Here is a 26,409-nt window from a genome sequence, read left to right on the forward strand (position 1 = left end):
TTACTTTAAACATTTATAGCGTAGAAAAAGCTACCAATAATTCGAGTGTCTTGAAGAGATAACTGACAAATAAATTCTTTCATGACCTTAAAAAGTCTTTTTTAGCAAACGTTGATTTCCATCATTTCAGCTACATCAAATTATAATCTAAGTGAATTTTGTAAATACATGTACAACTGATATGAATTTTATTCTTTCAATAATAATTGGGTTAGTAATTTTATATTATATTAACTTCATTACATAAGGTTCAACTGAGCATGTATTTTAAAATTTATCCATACATTAATCAATATTTGTGCAAACAAATTTATAAGTAACATCTTTTTAAATAATAAACTTCATCTTGCACAAAAGAAAACAATGTTGCATAATAAGCAATGTAAACCACATTACTAATGAACAGATTAATCTTGTAATACTTTTAAATTTGATTTTTCCTTAGTTACTACAATGCACGAAGCATGGGGGGGGGCAGCCCCCCCCCCCACTTTTTCTCGCAGCAACTTATTTTTTTAAATTAACATACATGTATAAAAAATTGAATTATCATGGGGTTGCCCCCCCCCTCACTTTTTTTGGGAGTATGTAAATAATTTAATTGATATGAAAAATTAATAAGAAAATTAGGAGTGAAGTTGAAGTTATATTGAAGTAATAGATATACTACGCCAGCTCCCCTCCCCTCTCCCCATTTATGATTTGGAAGATTAAGTAAAGTAAATTTTTTTATGCTTGTCAAGATTTTTTTGATCAGCCTCCCCCCCCCCCCCTCTTTCAAAAACGATGCTACGTGCCCTGACTACGATGCACTTCTTGTTGATTATCTGATGCAAGTGTTATGATAATGAACTAACTTATATCAATTTAAAAAAACTGATACAATTAGTAATCTTATAGTCTGTCCCAAGATATAATGCTGCACATTTGGACGATTTTTAATAAAAATACACATATCTGTGAAAGAAGTGCAGCTGAAATCGATGAAAGGGAAATTTTCCAAGATAACTTCAGTCATACATTATCATTTTTCCCTCGTAAAAACTCAAAGAAACGAAAACAGATTTCCTACGGAGATTTTTAATGGAGAATGTTGACATCTTTTCTCCATTCGGATGTCACTCGGAGTATCTCGCACAATTTTTCAACGTTATTATTCGGGCTTGCAAACTCCCCGTAGACTTTCTATTTTTAGCCGTGTAATAAAACCTGACAAGCTAAAGGGGGCGTTTCAAAAGGGATATTCATACTTTTATTATTCATTTTTCATACTATTGAATGAACATCGTCTGATTCATGAGGTATTTATGAATATCGAATAATCTAAGAAAATATGCGGCAAAAATATCTTGGGACAGACTATAGTTGTGAATTTATTATTTTTTTTCCTTACCGGATCAGTTTTCATGGCTTCAGTTTTATCGTCAACATTGTGTTTTACAGTTTTGATGCAAAAAATACCCATCACATCATCGAATGAAAAACGACTTTGACATGTGTAGTACCTGTCAGTTAAAACCCCATTTCCTTAAATATACAAATATAATTTAAACTTACAAACCTACTTTTCAACGATGTTAAATCCGACAGCATTTACTGGCTCCAGTTCATCTATCATATCTATCGATATCACATGAGTAATTTAAAAATAAGGTTTTCAAAAACTGCATTAGATTAGGCAGCCTATGTCTAAATTATAACAAATGTTACCTATTACTCTACTCTAAATGAACTTTTCAATAAACAAATACCATAACAATAGTAATTTGACTTTGTTCAAACATATTCATTACATGATTGTTCAATACAGTTGGAACAATATGCACAACTACAAATGTATATGACATTAATCACCTGATAAATTTATGTTGCTATTCGTCGCTTCGCATATGTGAAAATTTTACAATATAAAACTAATCTGCAAATCCAAGAAAGAATATCCTCCTTAAAAAAAATAATTATGAAAGAAAATAACCTTCAGTGCTTTAGGTTTGAGCACTTGGGCATTAATGATACAATTAACACGAGGTCTTGAATGAGATGGGTCATGTTCTCAGACCTTGAGGGGTTATCTCTGTCAAGACCGGACCGTGGTCTTACGTTTATTTGATCCTATAAAAAGATGACCACCCTTACAATAGCCAGTACATCACAGAGAAAAATTACTAGTAAGTATCGAACTTTGTATGGCTTTGATTCAAGTAGCTTTGCCAAGAATTTTCATGGTTCATACAGGTTATATGTGTTGTGTCTTTGGTATCTATTAACGGTATTGAGTCAATACCATTACTTTTTTCTGTTTATACTTTTATAAATAATAGTTACCTTATTCCCCTTAAGTTACATTCTTTTAGTTACAATTTTGTACAAGGAGATGCAAAATGAATTATTTTGAAATTATCCTATTTCACAGAGCTTTATTCTAATGATTATATTATTTATTATAATAAATATTATTTGATAATAATGGTGATGATAATAAAAATAATAATAATATTGTCAAAAATAAGACCAAGACATAACAATTTTTTTAATTAATAATTTGAAGGAACTAACTGTTCACAATACCGGAATGACTAATAGTATAGCCTATAGCCTAAGCAGCTATTATTATTTTTCAAAACCATGAGATCCTTATTTCTTTCATCTGCAGACATGAAGACAACACTGGTTTGTTTACTGGCCCTCTGTGCCGTTTCCATGGTGTTTGCCAACAGCTGCAGTGACATGTGTTTGGCCTCTTACACGACATGTGAACAGAAATGTCGTGACGCTTTCTCCCACTCCCATCAGTATGACCAGTGTGCCGCCACATGTACCACACAGCGTGCCGAGTGTGACGCCAAATGCCATGGCGGCAGTGGCAAATAAATGATCGGAATTTCAAACGATTTGTTTTCTTTTTAAACAAGCAACCAATCAAACTCAATTACTATTCTTGATATGTTCAACTTTTTCGTTCTTGCATGAACAGTAAAAATTAATCTACTTTGTAACAATTTGTATGCTGTTCAATTACTAGACTTAAAACTAGTAAGAAGCATATGATAAATGTGCAATCATTATAAATCATCCTTTTTATTGAGTTTTGCTCATATATTCCTCTAAATATTTAGTGTAGAGGAATTCTATAGTAAACAAAATTAAATTAATTAATTTAAAATTGTTCCCAGATCACACAAAATAAATTGAAAAATTCATTAAAATATATATTGGCTTTAGATTCCTCAACAACTTTTCAGTTGATTGAATATTTTCATATTCAAGATGTTTTGAAAAAATGGTTTCAATATGTACCATGCATTGAGAGTATTCTATTTAAAAATAATTAAGCGACATTAATGGTGCGGCGGCAACAGTTTCTATACTATACCAGGATCATGCATAAAATGTTAAATCAACTATTATTTGGGACTTATAAAAAACATATTCGAAGAAGTTGTCTTTCATTTTGTAATTGTAGTTTTGCACCCTTTTAGCTTTCTTCTTTAGACGGAGATCCAAGTTTAACAATGAAATATCTACCAATTAATTCTTTTCATGCTGTTGTAAAGGATATGACGTCTTACTTTAAAAGATTTAAGACATTGCACTCAAATTTTCTAATCTAAAATTCTTTGAATGAGTAAAATGATTAGGACCTGCATTTTAATGGTTGAGTACATATCCGAAGTCAAGTTATAAACAATATACAAAACTTCATCTTGCATTTTTAATTTATGTGAACGAAGAACCGGTTCGTGAAGTGGCCTACAGTAAAAACGATTTCATTTTTTAAAATCAACTTTAGGACAAAGAAACAATATTTGTGTATAAATTTTACTCCCTATGTAATCTAATACAGCTTTTGATTAAGTGCATGTTTAATAAATTTATGAAAAAATGGCATATTGATTCTGCATATCATGATTGTTTATACTTGATGAAAAAATATGAATTATGGTATGAAAAGAAAAAAGCAAACAAAACAATTGTAAATATTAGGTGAGTAGATGAAAAATTATAAAAATAAACAGAAAAACCAATATACAGATACAGTATTTGGTTTACCTAATTAACTATATTTGAATCTTCTAGTATTTGCAATATAATTAAACGAAATAAATAAGGCGATGTTTTCAGCATAAGAAATATCATTGTCTCCAGAAAGCAATAAGTCTAAAAATTTTGCTTGAAAAGCTGTAAGTTAAGATAGAGAAATAACAGCATAGCAAAGGGAAAGACTGAAAAAAGTGAAACATCAAACATATTCTCTTTTTAGCCCAAATCTGTTTAACACATAATGGGTAACTCAAATGGCATCATTATAAAGCACTCAAAACTGATTCCTGTCTCCCTACAAGTTTGAATCAAAGTACTGAAGTACTGATGGGAGTTGATTTTATTAATCATTCCTTTTTTAAATCTAAATCTAATTTTGTATGGCAAGTAGTTTCTTAGCAGTATTTGAATAATAAACGCATGTTTTTTTAAATATGAATAATTGGACTTTTGGACAAGAATTATGAACTATAGACAAATAATCCACATGAATCAAACTCTACGTGCAATATGTATCAATAATTGACATATTTCTGGAAAATTGTATCAAGCAACATTGAGCTTAAACGTATGCGACCATAACAAATATCTTAATTGTTTGACTATTTTCAAGGTACATGTATTTATGAGTACGTTTCCTTGAAAAATACAATGCTTCTGAATACATTACATCGATTTTATCTATTATTTCCAAGTACTAAGTCTTGTCAGCAGTGATGATTTGTGCTTAGGTCCAACACATGTTTTTCTTCCAGTTCGCCTGAGTAACTGCATAAGAGAGTTAATTCAAATCAACATTCAAAAAGGTCTGCTAAAATAAGATCAATGCAAAGGAAATCCAATAAAACATTAACAAGTAATTACAAGGATCATATAGTTCTACAATACTCTTACTGTGGACAAACTGATAAGATTAGACTCACTTTCATATCAAGAGAGAACGATTTGGACTCTAAAACAACTATTTTTGTTGACTGAGTGAGGAAAAACAATGACCTGCAAAGAAATTATATATATATATATATATATATATATATATATATATATATATATATATATATATATACATTCCATTTTTCTAATTTAATGTTATATGTAAGAGTCAGGCAATGGGTTACAATTTGTGCCGTACTGTTTAGACTACAGTGTACTACATGTATCATTTTATTTCACGTAAAAGGGCAGACCACTGATTATAAAATGCACTGTCTTCTGTGGTTCAACTACTTTTCATTCTAATTCGTAGTCGCTTTAAAAAGAAATAATGACGCTCAGTGGTTAAAATTATACCATTGTTGCAACCAATATTAAAATACAACCGCTAATGAAATAACTGGTTCAATAGTAGTTCGGAATGACTTTAATTATAAATATCACTTTGTAGCTACTATTGAAACAAAGTCCCCATTGAAATAAATTATATTAAAAGAAGTTGGGAATAAATTTCATTGTCAATATCACTTTGTAAGCACTGTTGAAACACAACCACTTTTGAAATAAATATCGTTCCCCGCTTTCATAGCAAAGTTGGTGATATTTAATTGGTTTTTCTGTCCGTCTTACTGTTCGTCTGTCTACCTTCCTGTCTGTGTTGCATAGTTCTATCTACTGAGGATTTTTAATCTAATTTCTACCCATTTTAAAATTTTAAGTTTGTGTTGTTGTTATTAAAACATATGCTTCGAATGAATTATTTTGCATGCATGCTCTCCTAAATCCATAAAAAATGTGAAGGAAAATTATAGATGAAATTCTATAAAGTTTACTGATAATAATGGACATGGATTATTTTTATGTTTTTTTTATGTTTCAATTGACTTTTATTGATTCATGAGAAAAATAAGAATAGTATTGTCAGTTTACCTCCCAAAAAATAATAAAAATGTAATTTTTGGTAACATATTGTAAAATTTTAAAAATCAAAGACGACAAAAGTACTTTAATTATAATTTATACTTTTTTCACATGAATATCGTCATGTATCCCATACCACTTTAAAATACCATCCAGACACGAAAGTGTGTACTCACAGACAGAGAGATAGACGGACAGATATAATTACCCATATCAATATACCAAATATTCAGTGAATGTATGACACAAAATTTATTTCAATATAGTGGTTACAAAATGGTATTATAATGAAGTTCCTTCCCAACTTCTATTGAAATAATTTAGTTATAGTTAAGCACAGTTTCATGATGGCACAATCAAAATTATGTATTTCTAGAACTGTTTTTATTAAGATATTGAAAGTTTCTACTATCCAACCTCCTCTATGCCTTATACATCTTGTCCTATAACATCAATCCTATTCAGAGGTTTCAGATTTCGCAATTTTTTTAATAAAAAATTTCCAACTTGAGGAGATAAATATGTGTTTCTTTACTTATACGAAAAATGAAACTAGGGTTAGGTACCTTAAAAATTATATTAAAGTCCAAAAGTTACAAGTGTCAATCCAAAGAAAATATATTTGTAATTCGGTCAATTTACGTTTGAAATATCAAGTATAACCTGTATATTGTAGGTTCAAATAGGGTGACTAAGGTGAACAATCAAAAAGTAAACCTTATCAATTACGTATATATTCGTCAGTGTTTGACATCCAATGGCTATCCTATACATGACTGGAGTTGCTTATCTCGCTGCATAAAAGGTTTTCCTCGTCAACCAAAGATCAGTATATTCTGCTGACATTCAGAAGTAAGTACGTGAATATAGACGGGTTAGGGTACATAAGATTTTGCAAGTTAAGGGGTAGATATCTATTGATTGTCCTATGTGTAGATACTCATAATAATCATACATATAAAAAGAGTGTTAATCTATCTTTTTCATGAATAATTTTGTCAGAGATATTCTAATCGGGCCTGTCTTAACCGGTCGGTCTATCTGAACGTTTCGAAACGTAATGTTATTTTTATATAAATAATTGGCTAAGTCTTAAAGTGTTTTAACTTTTTTTTAGCATTTGAACATGAAGATCGCTGTTGTTCTTATATTGGCATTATGCGCCTCTGCCATGGTGAGCGCCAATAGCTGCAGTGACAATTGTTTAGCAAAATACACGGCGTGTGAGCAAAGTTGCCGAGACATGTGGGCCCACTCTCACCAATATGACACGTGTGCCACTAGCTGCACCGATGAGCGCGCATTTTGCGACTCAAAATGCCACGGCGGCCATGGGAAATAGTTTATAATGTTAGTGTCTTATTTTGTACCTCAATCGCATCAGGAATAAATTCTTGAAAAAAACTATATTTTTGCGATATTCATTTGCAATTTTAGTTTCCAAATTTCAATCTTAATTTGCGATGAAATTTTTTGCGTTCGCCAAATGGAATACGGGTAATATCAAAGTTGTTGGGGTTTTATCTTTGTTTTAATTAATTGACTGATTATCGAAACAAAAGGGAGAAAAAAAATATTCCAAATCAGCAACTGAAAAATTAACGATTAATTCTAAAACAAAACAAAAACAAATTCAACGGCATGCCATTTCTACGTTTTTATATTTTGAATTTACTAAACAAATCTTAATCTTTGAATAACATAAACTAGTTTCGCATTTGAAAACTAGTAGGATGAGGTAGTTTACAAATACACATGAGCATTATTTTTCATAAGATGTACAAAATTAATTACATGTACTTAGAAATTTTTATCAAATTATTCAAAATCTTTTTCAATCTAATATCCAATGGACTAACAAATATGCCTCCGTATATGTATGTACATCGAAGAATGCTTAAAATTCGAAGTGTACATTTTTCAGGGAAAAAAACAAACAACGTGTCGTTTGGACAACAATACCATTAACGTACATGTACGCTTGAAGAGCCAAGCGGTTAACATGTGTATCTTTCATCCACAGGCCTAGTATAAACAGGCACCTAACTTTTTTTCTTATCTTTGTACCAAATATCTAAATACTGTATCAAAATGATTTTATTGCATATAACGTTAAAGCTGGAAGTGTTTATTATTTTCTGTGTATAAAAACCAATATCCGTGAGGTGCCATCTTCTAAGATTAGATTGTAGTTAAATAAATTTAACTCCAAATATAATGGCAATTATACGAAAGACGAATAGGGACACATATAAAAATATTTTATCTCGTAATATTCTCGTAATTACGAGAAAAGATCTCGTTAATACGAGTTAATTCTCTCGTTATTACGAGAAAAGATCTCGTTATAACGAGAAAAGATCGTAATTACGAGTTAAAAATATTTTCTATGTGGCCCTATATGTCTTTCGTACAATTATAGATTTAAAAAATATATTAAAATAATTTCAGGAAAAATTGTTTAAAATACATTATTGGACCTACTATCCGTGTTTTGAAAAATGCTATCTATACATCCGTTGCTATGGAGGCAATCCGTTAGAGGTCTACCTCATCTCTGATAATATCTTTTTAAGAATATTTTTGTTAATTTGTTGTTTGAAAATAATTTCTTATAACTATTCATACAATTACATGTATAAAACTTTCATGAAAAAAACCAGTGCAATGATGTTGACTTTGTATACACTTATGGTCGAAGTCGTTAAAATTCGGATTGTTTCAAAGTACGTTATAATACATGTATCTGGGGCAGAATAAAATGGCAACGTCGAGATTTGCTTGAACTTCTGAAGAAGAAGTTAGAAAAATGTTTTAAAATTGAAAAAAAATTATATTCGAATAATGGTTCAGCAAATATTTTCAAAGATCTAGAGTACTTGAAAGGTGAGAATAAGAGTTTTGAAGAGTTTGACTGTGTTCAAATAGACGAGATTTATCGTTAAGACCACTTTTAAATGGATTTTTGAAAATCTTTGCTTTTTGTGAAAAATGTCCTCGGGAAAACAAAACACTTATAAGGTTTGCTAGTGACTGACTACGGAAATGTATCGGGTTGATCAATTTCATAGACAGCGAGGCGAATATTTTCTATGTAAAATTACAATGAATAAACATGCTAATTTATCTTTCCATGCCTATTGCCCATAGTGAATAGTAATCGAAACTATTCACCGGCGGCATTCGATTTCCCTTGTTAGCTCACCTGAAATGAAAGCTCAAGTGGGCCTCTCTGTTCACATTTTGTCCGTCATCCGTCTGTCCGTAAACTTTTAACATTTTCAACATCTGCTCCAGAAATGCTGTGCAAATTTCAACCAAACTTGGCACAAAGCACCGTTATTCAAATCGGGGGAAATTAAGGACACGCCCCTTTTCAATCAGAAAGAATTTGCAATTTTTAATCATTTTTGAGAAATTTTCAAAAATCTTCTTCTTAAGAGCCATTTGGCTATGAAAGCTGAAACTTATATTGAAAGCATTCTAAGGTAGTGTATATTCAAAGTTGTGAAAATCATGATCCCCCCCCCCCCCCGGCTTTAGGATGGCGCCAAATTGGGGGGAGGGTCGAATTTTTACATTGAAATATAAAAAGTTAATTTTTTAAAAGTCTTCTTCTCAGAAATCAATCAGCCAGGAAAGCTGAAACTGGTGTGGACCCATTGTCATTTACTGTAAATCTATAGATTCAAGGTTGTAAAAACATGTCATGACCCCCGAGTGTAGGGTGGGGCTACAATGGGGGCAGAATTTTTTCATCAAAATATATTTGAAATTCTTTTCATCCAGGAAAAACTAACACTTATTTAAAAGCATTACATGGTAGTGTAGATTCAAAGCTGTGAAAATTATGACTTCCGAGGGTAGATTAGGGCCAGAATGGGGAGAGGGGTTAAACTTTTACATAGGAAGTTTCGAGTAAATATTCAAAAAAATATTTGTCAGAAAATAACCAGCCAAGAAAGCTTAATATTGTGCTGAAGCATCTTCAGGTGTGGTAGATTCAAATCATGACGACTCCCCCCACAAGGGGTAGGATGGGGCCACAATGGGGGACGAACTTTTACATTGGAACATATAGACTAAATCTTTAAAAGTTCTCTTTTCATAAACCAATCAGCCAGGAAAGCTGAAACTTGTGTTGAAGAATCATCATGTATGGTAGAATCAAGTTTATTCAAACCATGATCCCCGATTCAATTTTTCATGGGAAAACATGTTAATTATTCACAAAAACTAAAGTGTTATAATATATATGTTAGTAAAATCGTAGATAAATAAATAAATGAGGACAAGATATCATGGTATTTTTTACCTGGAAATATATATGTACATATATAGTAAAAAGAATTTTTTTAAAAGTTTATTCATAAAAATATTCCCCATATCTACATGTACCTTTCATTTTTAGACCAAATATTACCAACACTCGTTTTAATTTAAAAACTCGTAATTTACAATATGTGTAGGGAAGTGCGCGTGTGTCCCTTCTCCAATTATTAATATTTGAAATTGGTTAAAACTAGCTGCGTAGTATCTAGAAAGTTGCTATATTAAAAATGTCTTATCATTTGCGTATATACCTGCATGTTTATCTGAACCTGTTTGACATGCAAAGACTGTCCTATTAGGGCCCAGTTTTGTTTATCTTCCTGCATAAAAGGGTTTCTTTGTCATTCAAAATTCAGAATATTCTGTCGACATCCACACGTATGTACATGCATTTGTTCGTTGCATATACCTTCTTTCCTTGTATAATTTGATATAATAAGACATACTATATACATCGGCTTCTGTTAGTGATGGGATAGTACGATTTGATTTTGTCTTCTTCTTTTTTTTGTGGTAGCTACTGGTCATTACTTTCATGTTTATGCTAAGAATGCTTCTGATAATTAGATCATTAATCATTTAATGTATACATCATGTATTTAGTTGGTTCACAGAATTATTTATCTATTGATATTTTGATTTTTGATGGAATTCCAATTCATTTTATTCATGGAAATTTTAATTGCAATAACAATCTCAATCCAAATTTATTTTAAAAATGTATTGTATAATTACACCTCATATTTTATAATAACAAACCTACTTTTATCAAACTAAATTCAAAATGACGATTTAAGGAATTTAAACTATCATACTGTTAATTTTTTTTCTTCACTTTTTGACAGCGTGATCTCAAATTATTTTCCTTTATGCATAGAAGCCTACTCGGGCTTCGAAAAAATACTAGATTATATATAGTAGAATAAATGGTCTCTCACGAAAAAGGGGATTCATTGGATGTCCAAGTAACGTTTCAATAACTGTTTAAATATTATATTTTATCATAACAAATTTAGTTCGTTGCAACAAATGTGTTTTAACAAAGTCAATTCGCTAACATATCAATTCTTTTTCTTAACACATGAGAATTAATGGTATCAGTTTCAAAAATATTTTTTGCTTGATCTTTAATGGGCTTCCGTTTATATAAAGATTGGCATTACCTCCGCCCCTTTTTTCTCACTCGTCTTTAAATCATTATATTGCATATTTTTCATTTTTTCCGAAACGAAAAATTGGTTTTTTGTAGGATATGAAAATGAAGAGCGCCTGTGTACTTACGTGTATTATGGCATTTTGTGCATGTTCCATGGCGACTTCCAACTACTGCCATATGTCCTGTTATTCATTATACCTACAGTGTGATTCTCACTGTCGTGACCCGTGGGCTATTGCATATCAATACGATACATGTAAAAGCATCTGTGGCACTGATCTGACGTTTTGTCTCTCACAGTGTGCCGGAAACCCTAATTACACGACTACTACTACTCTGCATCCCGAGCGTATAAAAAAATAAATGAATGAAGAAGTATTCATTCGTCGGGCTCTTTCTAATCAACTGCTAGAGTTACATGTACATGTATGGAAGAGAAAATTTAGCTGCCTCTGAGCCAGCCCTTTTCGGGATACCATATGTTAAGATCTTTTCAATCTTATCATATTTTGCTCTATATCTTTTAATATATCTTAAATGAGAAGAGATATCTATCAAAATGTGTGAAAATACTCCGATCATTTTGTGTCGTCTTTCGGGTTCCATTAAATTCTGGTAGGTTTCATCTTTTGCGTAAACAAAATACAAACAATAGTTTAACTTCAATTAATCTTTAATCTATCTGATAATCTCATTCAAATCATGAAGTTTTCTGGGCAAAACATTATCCTACCCTATCAAGTAATTCTGAGATATTTTATATCCATTAACCTAAATAAAAGAATAAACAATCCACAAAATTAGCCACACAAAATTAAATTCACAATTTAAAAAAAACGTTAGAAGTTTAAACAAGAGGCCCAGGGACCACCTCGTTTGAATTTTTTGGTACTTTTGTAGCGAATCTGGAAAAAACAGTTCTTGCTGCTTACAAGATAATTTATGTTACTTTGTTTGTTGTTTAATTGAAAAATATATCTTTGTTCACAAGTGAAGTAAACTCACAAAACCAAAAATCAAATGCATAGGCAATCAATCATACATGGTTGCCCTTTTATTTCCACGCGTTAGCATGTGTGTGTGTGCGCACATGTGTTCTATGCGTAAGCATGAAGGTTTGTCCATGTGTTCGTGGATATGTTCTTAACTTTTGAAACTTTGCACAATTTAAGAAGAATAGGGAACAAAACCACTGAGTTAGAACAAAGACAACGTTGTAGAAATATATATATTGTTTTATTGTAAGTTTATAAACAACAAATCATAAAAGACACAATCTGGCACCATCAGAAAGGTATCAAAAATACACAATTATAGCGTACTGGTGTGTTGTTCAGAATCGACAATTTAACATTAAGTCAGTGACATTTTTACAACCAAGGCCCATGGACAAAACACACACATGCACCTGATGTCTTTGTTTTGTATCATTTTAATCTTTAGTCCAAATATCAAAGGGATTGTATTGCACATGAAAGTCTGAAAAAGAGAAAAAACTTTCTATATAGCCGCCTACTATAAGCATCATCTTCTAAAATTAAAAAAAAAAAATTCAAAAAGTTAACTTATTGTAAGCTAAAAATAATATTAGGAGCTGGTAAATTGTAATATCTGTTAAGTTTTATGTTATAATTTACAAATTCATGTATAGCAAACAAAAAGGACGAAAAGATTTAAACAAAATTTTGGTACAAATTGACATGTCGATATTGATATACATTTACCTAATTTCGGAGTTCGGGGGAATGCTATCTTATATCAACCGCTTTGGAGAGAACCCGCTGGAGGTCTACTTTGGAGGTTTGGAAGTTCTGAGGATGAAAATATAAAAAACTGAAAAATCTTAAATATCTAGACGACTTGAATTTCAGTGTAAAGTTATAAATTATAAATTACATTACCTGCACTAACTTCATCACAGTCGGAAAATCTTCGTTAATAATTTCGTCTCTGAGAATCCTGAAATAAATAAAGATGTTAACAATGCGTTTACTTAACACACATATCACAACAGAAATAGTTTTGGTTTTTGTTTTACATGTACATTTAGAGTACATTTACTTGTATTTATCCAACTATCTATACGTTAAACTATATGTTAAACTGTTAAAACTGTATGTTAAAATGAACTTCTGAAACGACAATAGGTTATGCTTAACTTACATCAGCATGGCACAGCATATACAAATCAGAAAATCAAATCTTTTATCGTCTGCAAACAACGAATCCCAAATGCGCAAAACATCTGTAACGAAACGGCAAATATATTGCAAGTTATTTAACTAAGTGCCAACTTTTAGCGGTTTAATATTTATATAACATATACATGTAGTCAATCGCTATATGTGCGCGCTTGCATAATTTTGGTCTGATAAGGAATACGTAATATGAAAATCGGGACGCATTATAAATGACGGGTTTTCTTTATACATCCACTGCAAAACAACGCCACAGAGTTTTGACATGGCCAAGATTATTGTCATGCCTTTATGCAATATTACCGAACGCTAAAAGTCACTGTATTCTTTAAATGAAGTGAACACTCGCTATGCTTATTTTTCTTTGGATAAAATAGTAAGCTACGGTGTCACGCCACAAAAAGAGATAAATAATGAAATTCGCGGGAAGAAATTATTGTTCAAACGTTCCGAAATTATACAAAAGGGGGTTTCTGTCAAAATACAATATAAAGCATGAATGCTGAAATAACAATTTCAATGAAAACCACAAAGGCAAACATCTATATGACTGGAAAGTGGGAAGCTGAGCCTTACGACACTGAGTACGCGATACATGTATAAAGCGCTTGGTTTCAATATAGTACCTGGTAGAGGGAATTCCTGAGACAGAAGTAGGGTGAGCCATCGGAATGCATAGTACTGGGGCTTCAGGTCCAGCTCTTTGATCCTGTTGTACAGGAACTCGTCCTTCTCCTTCAGCTTAGAGGTAAAGCTGGCCATCATACTCCCTAGCACAAGACATTATACAATACCGTTCTGATTTTCAAACCATGACAATTCGTTACCAAATGTCATCTGTTCTATATTAAATCTGCATCTCTCCCCACCCACCCTCCCTTTTCAATAAATTGTGGGCGAAAGAAGATGGTACCGTTTTCCGAATGAGGTATATTTATATCCAAAAGGGAGGTAAAAAGTGTCATAACCAATTCTTAATAACTATCTTTAGTTATCAAGTAAGACTAAACGAAGGTACATCTATTGTTTTTCTTAATCATCTCAATTATTACATAATTATCCCTTATTAAGCATTGAGTTCTTTAATTAGATGTATCTCTATAATCATTTATTCGTTAATACCCATTCAGTCAGTAAAATAATCATTCAGTCCATAAAGCTATATATATGTTGTATAATATGCCAACATTTCACTCACCTATACCACACACTGCGTCAAGATCCAGCGTCTTGATAAAAATGTCTCGTATTTCTGCCATTAAGTTGGTGAAGCAGAAAAAAGAATCCGCCTCAGCAAACTCTGTGATCAAAATTAATTCCGTGTCAAATATATAGAATTCATTTTTGGTGTAATTTTGTTGTTAATAAAACCAAATGTTTTAGTTTTTTTTTCTTTGTAAAACATTTCTTTAAACTTCATTCATAAGAATATATATTTTTTTAAGTTTAAGAATTCCGGATTCTGCTTTATTATCACTAAGAAATTTCTGAAGACTGCGTATGTTCAATTAAAGTTTATTTCTGATCGTCACAACCTTTACATGATTTCAAAAATTAAAATTAAAACACTGAATATTCATTTTCAATTTATTTCCAATATATAATCATTATTGTTTCCAAATAGATGAAATAATGAAAAGTTCCTAGCCGGTTTACTCACCTTTCCATTCGTTTCTCGGATCGGATGCGAAAGTATAATAAATAGGCCCCAATATTTCATTCATTCCCTAAAAAATAAATTAAATGTAAGGGATTTGAGTTCCTATTTATTACAAGAACGTGGTAAGGCTATTCCTTATATCAGCTTGCATCTCGTCTTCGCTACACAAGCATATTTTTTGAGTACGGAATACGTGAACGAGCGTTATAATCAAGAGCTATAGACTGTAAGCTCTGGGACATGTAATGTATGTACCTTATGTCTAGATTAAATATAAGATGTAAGTCATGTGCATTCTTTAGCGTAATAGATCTTCTAAATTATACTCGTACATATATGAGCTGATGTATTTCTGTTCGAAGTCTAATTTTGCAGAAATATTTGCAATCTATTTACGCAAACTTAAATGGGGCGGATCTAGCTTCTAATTTTCATATTTGGATTTACACAATATTCCTTTTAATACATACATGAACATACACAATATTCCTTTTAATACATACATGGACATACACAATATTCCTTTCGATACTCACCTGGACGTATCCCTGGCCCGGGTTGAGTTTGGCGTAGATAAACAGGATCCGCTCCACTACCTCCCAGTGCGCCTCCTGACCGTCTGGTAACAAGGAGTACTCTTCACTAGTCTTCCTCCTGGACGCTATCATCTGGTTAAAAAAAAACCAGAGATCCAGAATTGTTATGCTTAGAATAGTGTTAAATATGCATAAAAATACGAACAAAATAGGGGCGCCAAAAAAATGCAAAATTAAAAAAAGCAAATCCTCTCTTTCATCATAAACTACAAATTGAAAAATGGTGTTCAATTAACAAATATAGCTGTATCCACAGTATGATACATGTACCCTGACAGTTTGTATACGTACATTGGACTTGCCGAACCTATCCACCTTGAGTGTCTCTGAGTGAAGGACGCAGTGCTCCACCCTCTTCCTGAGGGTCTCCACCCGCGAGTCGGCGTGAATGATCTCCTTACACGGGTACTCCGTGGCCTTCTGGAAGAAGAATAGGTCTGGACACAGTCGCCTGAAATGGTGATACTTAATAAGTCAGTTGTGAGAAAATTTACCGGAGAGGAGCGGGAAGGGGGTAGTGATGTGTATTTAGTTAAAGAAAGTGGGCGCTTAAGATGTACATTCGGCAGGAATCTGGGCGCACAAGGAGAGTGAAAATTTCATCAATTAATTTTGAATATTTTTCGAATTATAACCGTTATTTGGTTTCTGTTGGATGTGGAATGAGTGGAAAAATATTTGAAATGCAAAAGGTTTTATCATAAAATGGGTCTAAATATAGCAACATGATGCAATTCGTGCAAAATCCTACTTATTTACAACTGTTGACAATGTTGTTTCAAACAGTACTTTATAGAGCATATTGACAGTCTCGCATGGCTCAGTGGTTTCGTCCTGGATTAGTGAATACAAACATTCAGTGTTTTGGGTTCAAATCCAACTTGTGGTCTTTTTAAAAAAAAATAATTTTTTTTGTTTTAAATGTTTGTTATTATAAGATGATGTTGAATTATAATATGCCGGTATATTGTAATTTGTTGTTATTGATTTCTAGATCTGCTGTATGAACACTTTTTTCTTTTCTTAATTCTAGTTTTTTAGGATATACACAATATATTAACTTCATTAAAATATGTTTGCATTAACATTTCCAACTAGTTATCGGTTTACCTCTCATTGCCATTTTTTGAAAGTTTGTGGGGTTTTTAATAACAGGAATAGCCATGTACTTCGACTCTCAACATAATATATTTTTGTTGAAACCTGTACATAGCCTTTCGAGGTTATAGACATTTAAATCGCAATTGATTCCTGTCGAGGATACCTGCAAACTTACAATTTTGTGCGCTCACTTTCTTTGCGTTTACTTCTTCAATGCAAACAAAATCTTAATTCAAAATGCTTTATCGATTCAAAATAACTATTTCAATAAAAAAGATGTACTCAAACACACTCTCTCTCTCTCTCTCTCTCTCTCTCTCTCTCTCTCTCTCTCTCTCTCTCTCTCTCTCTCTCTCTCTCTCTCTCTCTGAAAATTCTGAGCAAAAAAACAAACAATATTTAAGAAATAAAGTACGAGTTTTCGTGAATGTTGCAGAATAACCTCCGATGTCGAAGCCTCGGCATTATATTTGTCAAAAAACCAAGTGAGTACACTGTAGCACGCTCTCGTTCAGAAGAACACATTTTACAACATTAATAATAATTATTAAAGGAAAACTGAAAATGCAAATGACTAAATCAGACTAAATTAAAAAGGTGAAAAAATCAAAACAAAAAATGTGTTTTATCTACGGTCCATACCTAAGTAATATTTTTAAAACAAAAATATTAATTGAAATTCCTATCTAGCTGATTGATTGATTTCAACGCAGCCAAAGGTTGACGTTTGCTAATCCCATGTGACCTAACATGGCGGTTTTAACAAGTGATTACTTTTGATGAGAGAACTAGTTCCCAATAATCTAAATATTATCATACCATAAAGCGGAATTGGGAAATCAAATATAATGAATTAACTTTCGCAGTTTACATAAAATTAACCAAAATTGGGGATGAGATAATCCCTGAGGTATTAACATCAATTATATAATCCCAAACGCATTCAAATTCACTACATTTTCACCCAATTAAGGCAGGGATATTTGATATCATGTTTATATCTCTATACAATCTAAACGATGATGGATTAATTCAGGACCAATCTCTCTATATGCCTCATTAATAATTGATCGCTCCTATGAAATAATCACAAATCCGAATTTGCGAGGGTGCAATTCTTTTTCCAGCGGAAGAGATGATACACATAGGCTTTTCTCCAAGGTCGGTAAGACTAACGTTCAATACATTCCTTTTTCTCATTATGAATGCAAAGTGTGTGCATGGCATGGACCATTACGTCATAACCAAAGACCTCTACGACAAACTGTTTAACGGGAGCTACAGTGTTGATGTCCTGCCGGTCTGCGGGATCGACGATACCATGAATATAACGGTTGACGCGGCCTTACGCGAGGTGATAGACGTCCAGGAAAAGTTCCAAACCCTCAAGCTGAAACTCTGGGTCCGTCTAAATTGGACAGACTGCAGGCTGGTATGGAACCCGTCGGATTTCAATAACCAGGACCAAATTTACGTTCCGTATCATAAAATTTGGACACCAGACATTACTTTGTATGAGGGGATCAGCGAGTTCGGAAGTTTGCCAGGGATGAAGGACTACAGGGCATCAATCTTCTCCGACGGAACAGTGCAATACAATTTCCCGTCCACTGTTACAACAGCTTGTGCCATTGACGTCACGTACTTTCCTTTTGATCTGCAAAACTGTAAACTGGCTTTCGGTTCCTGGATCTACTCGGGTAAACACTTGGAGGTCTTTGCGTCTTCCTCCTCAGCAGACGTATCTACCTACATCAAGAACAATGAGTGGCATCTCATTTCTATGACGTCAGAGAAAATCGTTCATTTCTACAATTGCTGCCAGTACCCCTTCTCCGAAATAGCCTTCAACCTCTCCATCCAAAGAGAACCCAAGTTTTACATTATCACTATTATCTTCCCCTGCATTCTAGTCACTAGTCTGACCTTCATTGGATTCTTCCTGCCGCCATCTTGCAGCGAGAAGATTTCGCTACAGATCACTGTACTCCTGTCTAATTCAGTGTTCCTCCTTCTAATCCAGGACCAGCTTCCTCCATCTTCCGAGACGTTCCCTGTCATCGCTTACTTCTTCACCTCTTCCATGCTCCTGGTATGTCTGGCCTGTATCATGGCGGGGATCGTGCTCTTCGTCTACTATCTGAGACAGTCGGGTAGGGAAGTTCCGCACATCTGTCAAACCATCTTTCTGCGTCATCTGTCCAAGGTCTTTTGCATCAGATATGAAGAGTGCATCGCCAAAGACTTCAGCGTTGCCGCCGTGTACGGTGAACTCAAGGAAAGACGAATGTCTAGTGTGCTTCTGAAGGATGCCATGAGAAATAGAGACTCGTTCATCGCTCGCAAATCTCAGAAGATCAAGCACGAAGACATACCAGAGGAGGGCAGTAATGCGTCACTTCCTCTGACTAGTAGGAACAACAGTGACAGCAATCCCATTGCCACTGGACAATTACCAAAGAGGGACTCCTACTCCAGTGTTTTTGCTGATGATAATGTGCTTAAAGACAAACGGAGGGCAACACCAAATAATCTGGAAACCGTTATTCATGAATGGGTGCACTTAGCACATGTTGTGGATCGTCTGTTTCTAACTTTTTATTTCATGATCTACCTTACTAATGGAATTATTTTTATATTCTTGTTCAGCAAAAAATCGTGACTCTCTCTCTCTCTCTCTCTTTAATACTTTAATACAATATTTGTACTGTCCTATATTGTACATGTTTATATATATTATATTTGTAAAATACCTGGCATATTTACAAAATATATCAAATCAACAATTTGTAAGCATCAATTTGAACTTTTAGTTTGCTTGTCAAGATTCAATATAGGTGTAGTTACAGCCATGAATAGTTAATAACCCTTGGTCCACTCACCGACAGTCCTTATCAATCTGTAGCAGCATGTCATTGTCTTTGAAGAAGGCCCCCCAGTTGCTGTCTGGATTGGGGTTCAATGGCTGAATGAAGAAAAGGAAAAGAGAATACAATAATCACACTGCCCGGTCACAAGTCAACAGAGCATACTGCGAAATCATAAATATTTCATGAGGATGAAATTCCAACATCTTTATGATGTGTGTCGATTTGTTGTCTGGAATTGAATTCCCCAAAGAATTTTGGGCCATGGATGGCATTATAAACAGTTTAATGATTTAGTCATGTATTTCCTATTAATAGGTGAATCATACATGTAGCTGACATCTGAACAACCCCGAAAATATGGCCTAGAAAAATCAATATTTTTTACAACCTCAATTGAATTTCAAAAATGAGGACAGTAAAACACACTTAAGACAAAGTGCCAGGGACTGGCGATTCTGTGTCATTACAATCCTAATTTGTTTTATCTGTTAGCTTCACAATATGCTCATTTCACTGTAAGCATCAATTCATTATAATGAGCTTGTTCGCTATAAGCATGTTTGACTGTATAGTGGCATAAAATGCTTGATCTTGGCTATTGTCTAAGATTTACAATCTCAATGCATTTCTTTATTAACTTCCAACTGGTTAATTTTCATGGAAAACTATTAAGAATTCTATCTATAAACGTTTAAGGCCATCTTAAAATGGTAGTATGTAGTTAATAAGAGTGACTTCATCTACAACAAGTATATTTACTGTTACCACATTACATTTCAGTATATGTATGAATTTTAAGATTATCTGATTAATACAAAATGTATATATTGCTACATTTCAGTAGCTAGCATAGTACTGCCAGTCTCGATCATAAGCCAAGTGTTTACTTTGAAAATAAATAACATAAATCTTTAATTTAGGTAATATATTTTATATATGATTACCGTCACTTCCTTGTTTTACTTTTACACCTACAAGGAAGATTACGGTAAATGTAGAACATATTTAACCTTCCTTATATGTCCCTATACTACACTGTTTGAAATTCTTTATATATTGACATGGGGATTAATTTAGCAGGTTCATGAGGACATATTTCACAAATCAAATGTGAAAAAAATTAAATTCAAAATCTGAAAGTTTAAGAATTTAGTGTATTAAACATGCACTATTGATCTGTTGATACAGGTGTGATTGGTCTTTAATCCAAAAATTACATTAATTATTCTGCTGACCCCTTCCCCTGAAATAAAATCATGTGATTCCTCAGTACATTGTATTTTGAGGAGTCCGGTCAAGTCGTACACAGACCAACTCGTATACAGGTCAACTCGTATACAAAAATTTCCGTATAAACAACCAAAAATCAGCTCGTATACAAATATTCCCGGTGTGTTTAACCGAAAGTCAACTCGTATACAAAAATTTCATATGCCTATATAATTTATATCAAATATTAAATATGATAATAAATATAACAAAGGCTGCACGCCAGTCATGAGTCAAATATTCTTACAACAGATGATGTATTTAAGAAAATATTATATTATATGTTACAGCAAAAGATGACTTTCATTGTCTAGAACGGTGATTAGTATAGGCTAACGTTAATGACTCAAAAATACCTTGTATACGAGCTGAGTTTTGTTTTTTTATGCGGAAATGTTTGTATACGAGTTGACCTGTATACGAGTTGGTCTGTGTACGACTTGACTGTAAATCTATTTTGATGGAGGAGATGACTCACGTGATCGTCTGCCTGAGACCCAGCAGAGGCCTTCGTCCCAGGCTCCACGATCATCTCGTGTACAAAGTGGGTATATAAGTTCCTACAGAAAATGAAATAAGAATTACTCAAATGAAAAAAAAAATCACAAGATCACTCATATGATTGTAAAGACTAAAAAAGAATGTAATTTTACAATAATCTATTGAACAGCATGCCCTATATACATGCATGTACTGATAAAGAGCAGATAATTGATCGAATATCAGATCTTTTAAAAATTAATATTTACATTCTACTGTGTTTTTCCATTAAATTCCGTGATGTTTAAATGCCTCTAAATGCAACACCTATTCACTGCGTATGAATTTACGAGTAATTTACATAAGTAGTTCTCAAACAGTGATTCCTATGTTATCTGTTAAAAATGCATTGCATGAATGTTTTCAAAACACCATGTTTTATAATTATTCAACAAAAAAGTTGACTTTATTGTTAAAAACAACATTTCAAGAGTTATTTATCATGGATTATATTTTCATGCTCGTCGATCACATCTCAACAGTTCTATCAACTTCTATGTGAAAACCAGTTTGAACCGGTTTTGCAAAACAGCTGTTCTTTCTGTTACTTACTCACTCCCTCCGTGATCTGCACTTTATATCGATTTATTTATGTAAACAATTGATTTCTTCAGTAAGGGAATGTAAATATAAGCATTAAATGATTTATTTTTGACGTCGTCGTGTCAATAACTGCCGTCAGGTGAGCAAACAAATTATCATAACGCGCTAACGCGCGTTATTCAATTTGTCTGCTCACCTGACGGCAGTTATTGACACGACGACGTCAAAAATAAATCATTCAATGCTATAATGCATTGTAGTGAATATTTCAAGTTAAAAAAAAATAAAAATCTACAATTCAAACAATACTTCTATGTTCAATTGCTTATTGATATAAAATTTTGCTTTTTCAGATATATATAATAATTTTTCTAGATAAATTTGTCTGTAACAGAAATGTACACCATTTTGGCAATTACCATTTACCAAGATGAGGTCAAAATTCATTTAAAGAAAAAGAATTAATTGTAAAGAGTTGTCATTCTTCACATAGGTTCATTCTCTAACAGTTGTAAACATGTACATAAAAAAGGATTTTTTTAAACATATAAATGAACAAGAAAAGTATTAATTATACAACATTTCAGGCATGTAGCATTATTTTCACTTCCATTTATTACATGGTCTAAGAAAAGGGGGGGGGAGCAAATTCCATGATAAATTCAATATTTCATATATAAATTTAAAAAAAATGTCTCTTCCAAAAAAAAAACCTGGGGGAGGGGGGCAGCCCCCACCCCCCTTGACCCCAATTATGCTACCTGCCTGCATTTAGGTAACATTATCTTATTTTCTATCACATGATGCAGATAGATCTAGAGAAATAACTATAACCTTCATAAACTACCTGGCCTTTAGAATATATTCACTTTCATTCCAAACATATCCAATATGTCACAAAAAGATGCCATGGCCGTGTTACCAATTAAAAATATACATATAAACAAAATGCAGGGGGGGGGGGGGGGGGGGTTTACAAATTTACACTATAGATATGCATAAAGTTTAAGAGGGCTTGATAGGTGTGGCCATTTTTAGAGTAGTTTTTTAATCTCCTTGAGAAAAAGAGCTCTGTATAGAGATATAGGCAAATGATCAAATTTTAAAGCAAATATACACTGTGTTTGGATTGTTTCTATATATATACTCAATGTTATTTAATGGCAAAAAAAAACAAATTATGTTAAAGTTTAAGATTTCTTGACACCCAGCCTCCTTAACATTGCAAAAAACACACCTATGGTAAAAATTATAAAAACTTTAGGGTGGTAAATCATGCATCCACGTATTTAATACTCATGTGTATTGTTTGACGCTAGTGAAAAAAAAAAGTACTTATAACCACCAGCGAGAATAACCATTTTTACAGTAAATCCCCAAATTTGAAAGAATTAATAATTACATTATATTCCAGTGCTGAAATTCTAAATTACGAAGAAAATTGGCACAAGCTGTAAATATATAACCTAAAAAAAAGTAAGATGCATGCATTTGTTTTTCATGACATTTTTTTTTTATTTTTTAAAGTAAATACCTTTGCTTTTCTAAAATTTCTTTCCATTGTGACACATCTAATGGCAGGTAGTTCAACAAAATCTGAAAAGATAAGATAGAATAACTTAATTGTTTTGAAAGAAAAACAATAAAAGATGTGTTCAACAAAATATTTATATTAGTCTATACTCTGTCCAGAGTTTTTGCTTCCACCACTTTTTGCTTAATATTTCAATAATAGTAAATACCTTTGTGCTCAAAATACGGTAATCCACTTATATGAAAAATGTCAAGATAATCTGTTTTGAAATGCCCCTCTACCGATTCAGGTTTCAGTACACAACCAAAAATTGAAAGTCTATGGAGATTTTGCATTGCATCAGCCATTAATAAGCCCGGATGATAACGTTAAAAAATTGCGCGATGTATTCTGAGTGTATTCCGAATGGAGGAAAGATGTAAACATTTCCCATTACAAATCTCCGTAAGAAAATTGTTTTCGTTCCTGTGAAATTTTATGAGTGAAAAGGGATACTTGTTCAATGAAGATATCTTGGTTATATTCCCTTTCATCAATTTCAGTTGTATTTCTTTCACAGATATGTGTATTTTTATTAAAAATCATCAAAAATTGACAGAAGCAATAATTTGGGACAGACTATAATCACAATGCATTTACTAGAACACAAACATCACAAAGCAAGCCTTGCAGTGGAACCCACAAAGACAACAAAAGCGTGGAAGGCCAAAGAATACCTGGCGTAGAGTACTAATATTCAACCTGAAGAAAATTGGTAAAATCTTGAGAGACAATTAAACTGTTGTGAAAGACAGAGAGACAGAAGGAGAGGAAAAGCCACTGTAGCTGCCCTACATCCTCCATGGGACTCATTGGAGTAAGTTGATACAGCACATATACTACATGTAGCTAGTACGTACATGATTGTTAAATGATGGAGAGGAGTTAACCTTGAATTCCAAAAATCAGACTGCATGACTGCAAAACTCAGCAACAGTATACAGTAACTAAATGAATAGGAGAGCAATGCTTAAACCTCCCATTTAAGGTTTTACATGTACTGGTTTATCATGCTGAAAATTGTGCCTCTTGTCTATGTTGATGGATTGAATACGAATATCAATGGTTACAACATCCCTGGCCTGTGAATGGTGCATATGGCACTTTTGTAAAATGTTTCTGTGTTAATATGAGAACATAGGGTGTGACTAACATAAATTGTATGTGCTTGCACAGTGCTGATAATTTTACTTACTTTCCAACATGTAGATCTGTATCCATGTTCAAATGGACAACCTAGACAAAAAAAACATGAAGTACAAGTTTTAAATATGTGCATGGATTGAATGTTCTCTTGAAATCAAATTCATTTGGTAGGTTACATGCACTCGCATCATATTTCAGTTTTTAGTAACTGCAAACTTAAATATTTCAATGAACTGTATAATTTGCTCTATATAGTGTCACTTTATTTTGGAACTATCAGTTAAATCAGGGATGTACAATGTATATACTAATGTCCCCATGGTTGCATTGACCAAATAAAGGTAACCTTATAAACAAAAGCTATAGTTACAGTCTGACGTTCATGCGATGTCAACAAAACTATGCTTTAATTGGCACCATAGGTTCATTTCTAAACAGTAGAAACCAATTTCTTTGAATCCTATGGCCTTATTAAGTCGAAAACATGAACTTGATCTTAAAGGGCCAACAGGCCTGCATGGTCCTTTATTGGTCGATCTTTAATGGTGGCAATATGGTTTGTAGTTTGACATGTCATTATGGTGGGGATAATTTAAACACCTTTCCTAATAGGTACTTCATCTACACTATGATAGGGGACAGAGAGGAGAAAGTATTTGCCCATGCAAAGAAAAGGTCCCATTCTTTAGATCATTTCATCTGGTGTTCAGGCTTATAGTTTTTCAACATCCATGCATTCTTCCCTGTGATATATGTATGCAGTTATCGGCCCATGTTAAGTTATCATTTTATGCCCAAGATACATCTTGCTTGCATGAATTTCACAGTTTAATGAACCACTATATACTTGCATTGATCAGTGTACGTTGATGTTTCATGCTTAATAAACTGTGAAACGTGTTCCCTTGTTAGAGCAGACGACGCATATTCATACTGATGATACATGAAATCTTCTGTCGATGTAAAATTTGTTGTCAACATTTCTAAACGACGTATTGAATAGATTTATAAAAAATGTTCATGACACGTCTTACCGTTGAAACATAACTTCCTCAAAGTTTTTAGGTCTATTCTTTCATTATTCAGCGTATCTTCAAAGGCTTTTAATCTGAAACATTGAATAAATAATTAAATTAGCATCAAACAATCAAGAAAACACGAATTAATAAAATAAAAATGGGGCGTAAAAATGTCAACAAACCTGGCCTTGTAGGCGGCCATGTTTGTTTATCATTACTGCGCAGATGCAGTGGGGCTATCTAACACGTGCTTTTCTTAAAATAGCCATGAAAAAAAAATCGAAGTCTAAAATTCCGTACAAATCATGCATTGATTATAAATCTGACATTGAAATAATTTATTTTTTTTAGGTAATTCAAGTATCATTTTTTCTGATTAATGTAATCAATCTTAACAAACCTACTTATTCTCTCTCTCTCTCTCTCTCTCTCTCTTTCTCTCTCTCTCTCTCTCTCTCTCTCTCTCTCTCTCTCTCTCTCTCTCTCTCTCTCTCTCACACACACATTGAGT

At 32.9% G+C, this 26,409-nt stretch overlaps 2 protein-coding genes and 2 long non-coding RNA genes across 4 annotated transcripts; 2 read left to right on the plus strand and 2 right to left on the minus strand.

Annotated features, from left to right (window-relative positions):
- Window positions 1-4,120: 4,120 nt before the first annotated feature.
- On the minus strand, window positions 4,121-6,581 carry LOC128155610 (uncharacterized). Its single transcript, XR_008239622.1, has 3 exons — window positions 6,462-6,581; window positions 4,965-5,037; window positions 4,121-4,809 (listed from the first exon to the last, which is right to left on the minus strand). It is a non-coding gene; the product is annotated as an uncharacterized LOC128155610 (long non-coding RNA).
- A 35-nt stretch (window positions 6,582-6,616) lies between these two features.
- On the plus strand, window positions 6,617-7,302 carry LOC128155608 (uncharacterized). The gene is made up of 2 exons (XR_008239619.1): window positions 6,617-6,751; window positions 7,013-7,302. It is a non-coding gene; the product is annotated as an uncharacterized LOC128155608 (long non-coding RNA).
- Window positions 7,303-12,597: 5,295 nt separating this feature from the next.
- LOC128155606 (TBC1 domain family member 13-like) lies at window positions 12,598-26,166 on the minus strand. The gene is made up of 15 exons (XM_052817405.1): window positions 26,081-26,166; window positions 25,914-25,987; window positions 24,929-24,969; window positions 23,695-23,756; window positions 21,556-21,637; window positions 19,821-19,903; window positions 16,129-16,288; window positions 15,778-15,909; window positions 15,242-15,308; window positions 14,780-14,881; window positions 14,208-14,351; window positions 13,547-13,628; window positions 13,285-13,342; window positions 13,108-13,194; window positions 12,598-12,862 (listed from the first exon to the last, which is right to left on the minus strand). The coding sequence occupies exons 1-14, from the start codon at window positions 26,098-26,100 to the stop codon at window positions 13,132-13,134; spliced, it is 1,170 nt and encodes a 389-aa protein (XP_052673365.1). The 5' UTR covers window positions 26,101-26,166; the 3' UTR covers window positions 12,598-12,862; window positions 13,108-13,131.
- On the plus strand, window positions 17,383-19,799 carry LOC128155605 (neuronal acetylcholine receptor subunit alpha-10-like). Its single transcript, XM_052817404.1, has one exon. It carries the CDS (start codon window positions 18,074-18,076, stop codon window positions 19,598-19,600), a length of 1,527 nt encoding a protein of 508 aa, XP_052673364.1. The 5' UTR covers window positions 17,383-18,073; the 3' UTR covers window positions 19,601-19,799.
- Window positions 26,167-26,409: the final 243 nt, after the last annotated feature.

This window comes from Crassostrea angulata, chromosome 7 (assembly GCF_025612915.1).
Source record: "Crassostrea angulata isolate pt1a10 chromosome 7, ASM2561291v2, whole genome shotgun sequence".
NCBI lineage: Eukaryota > Metazoa > Mollusca > Bivalvia > Ostreida > Ostreidae > Magallana > Magallana angulata.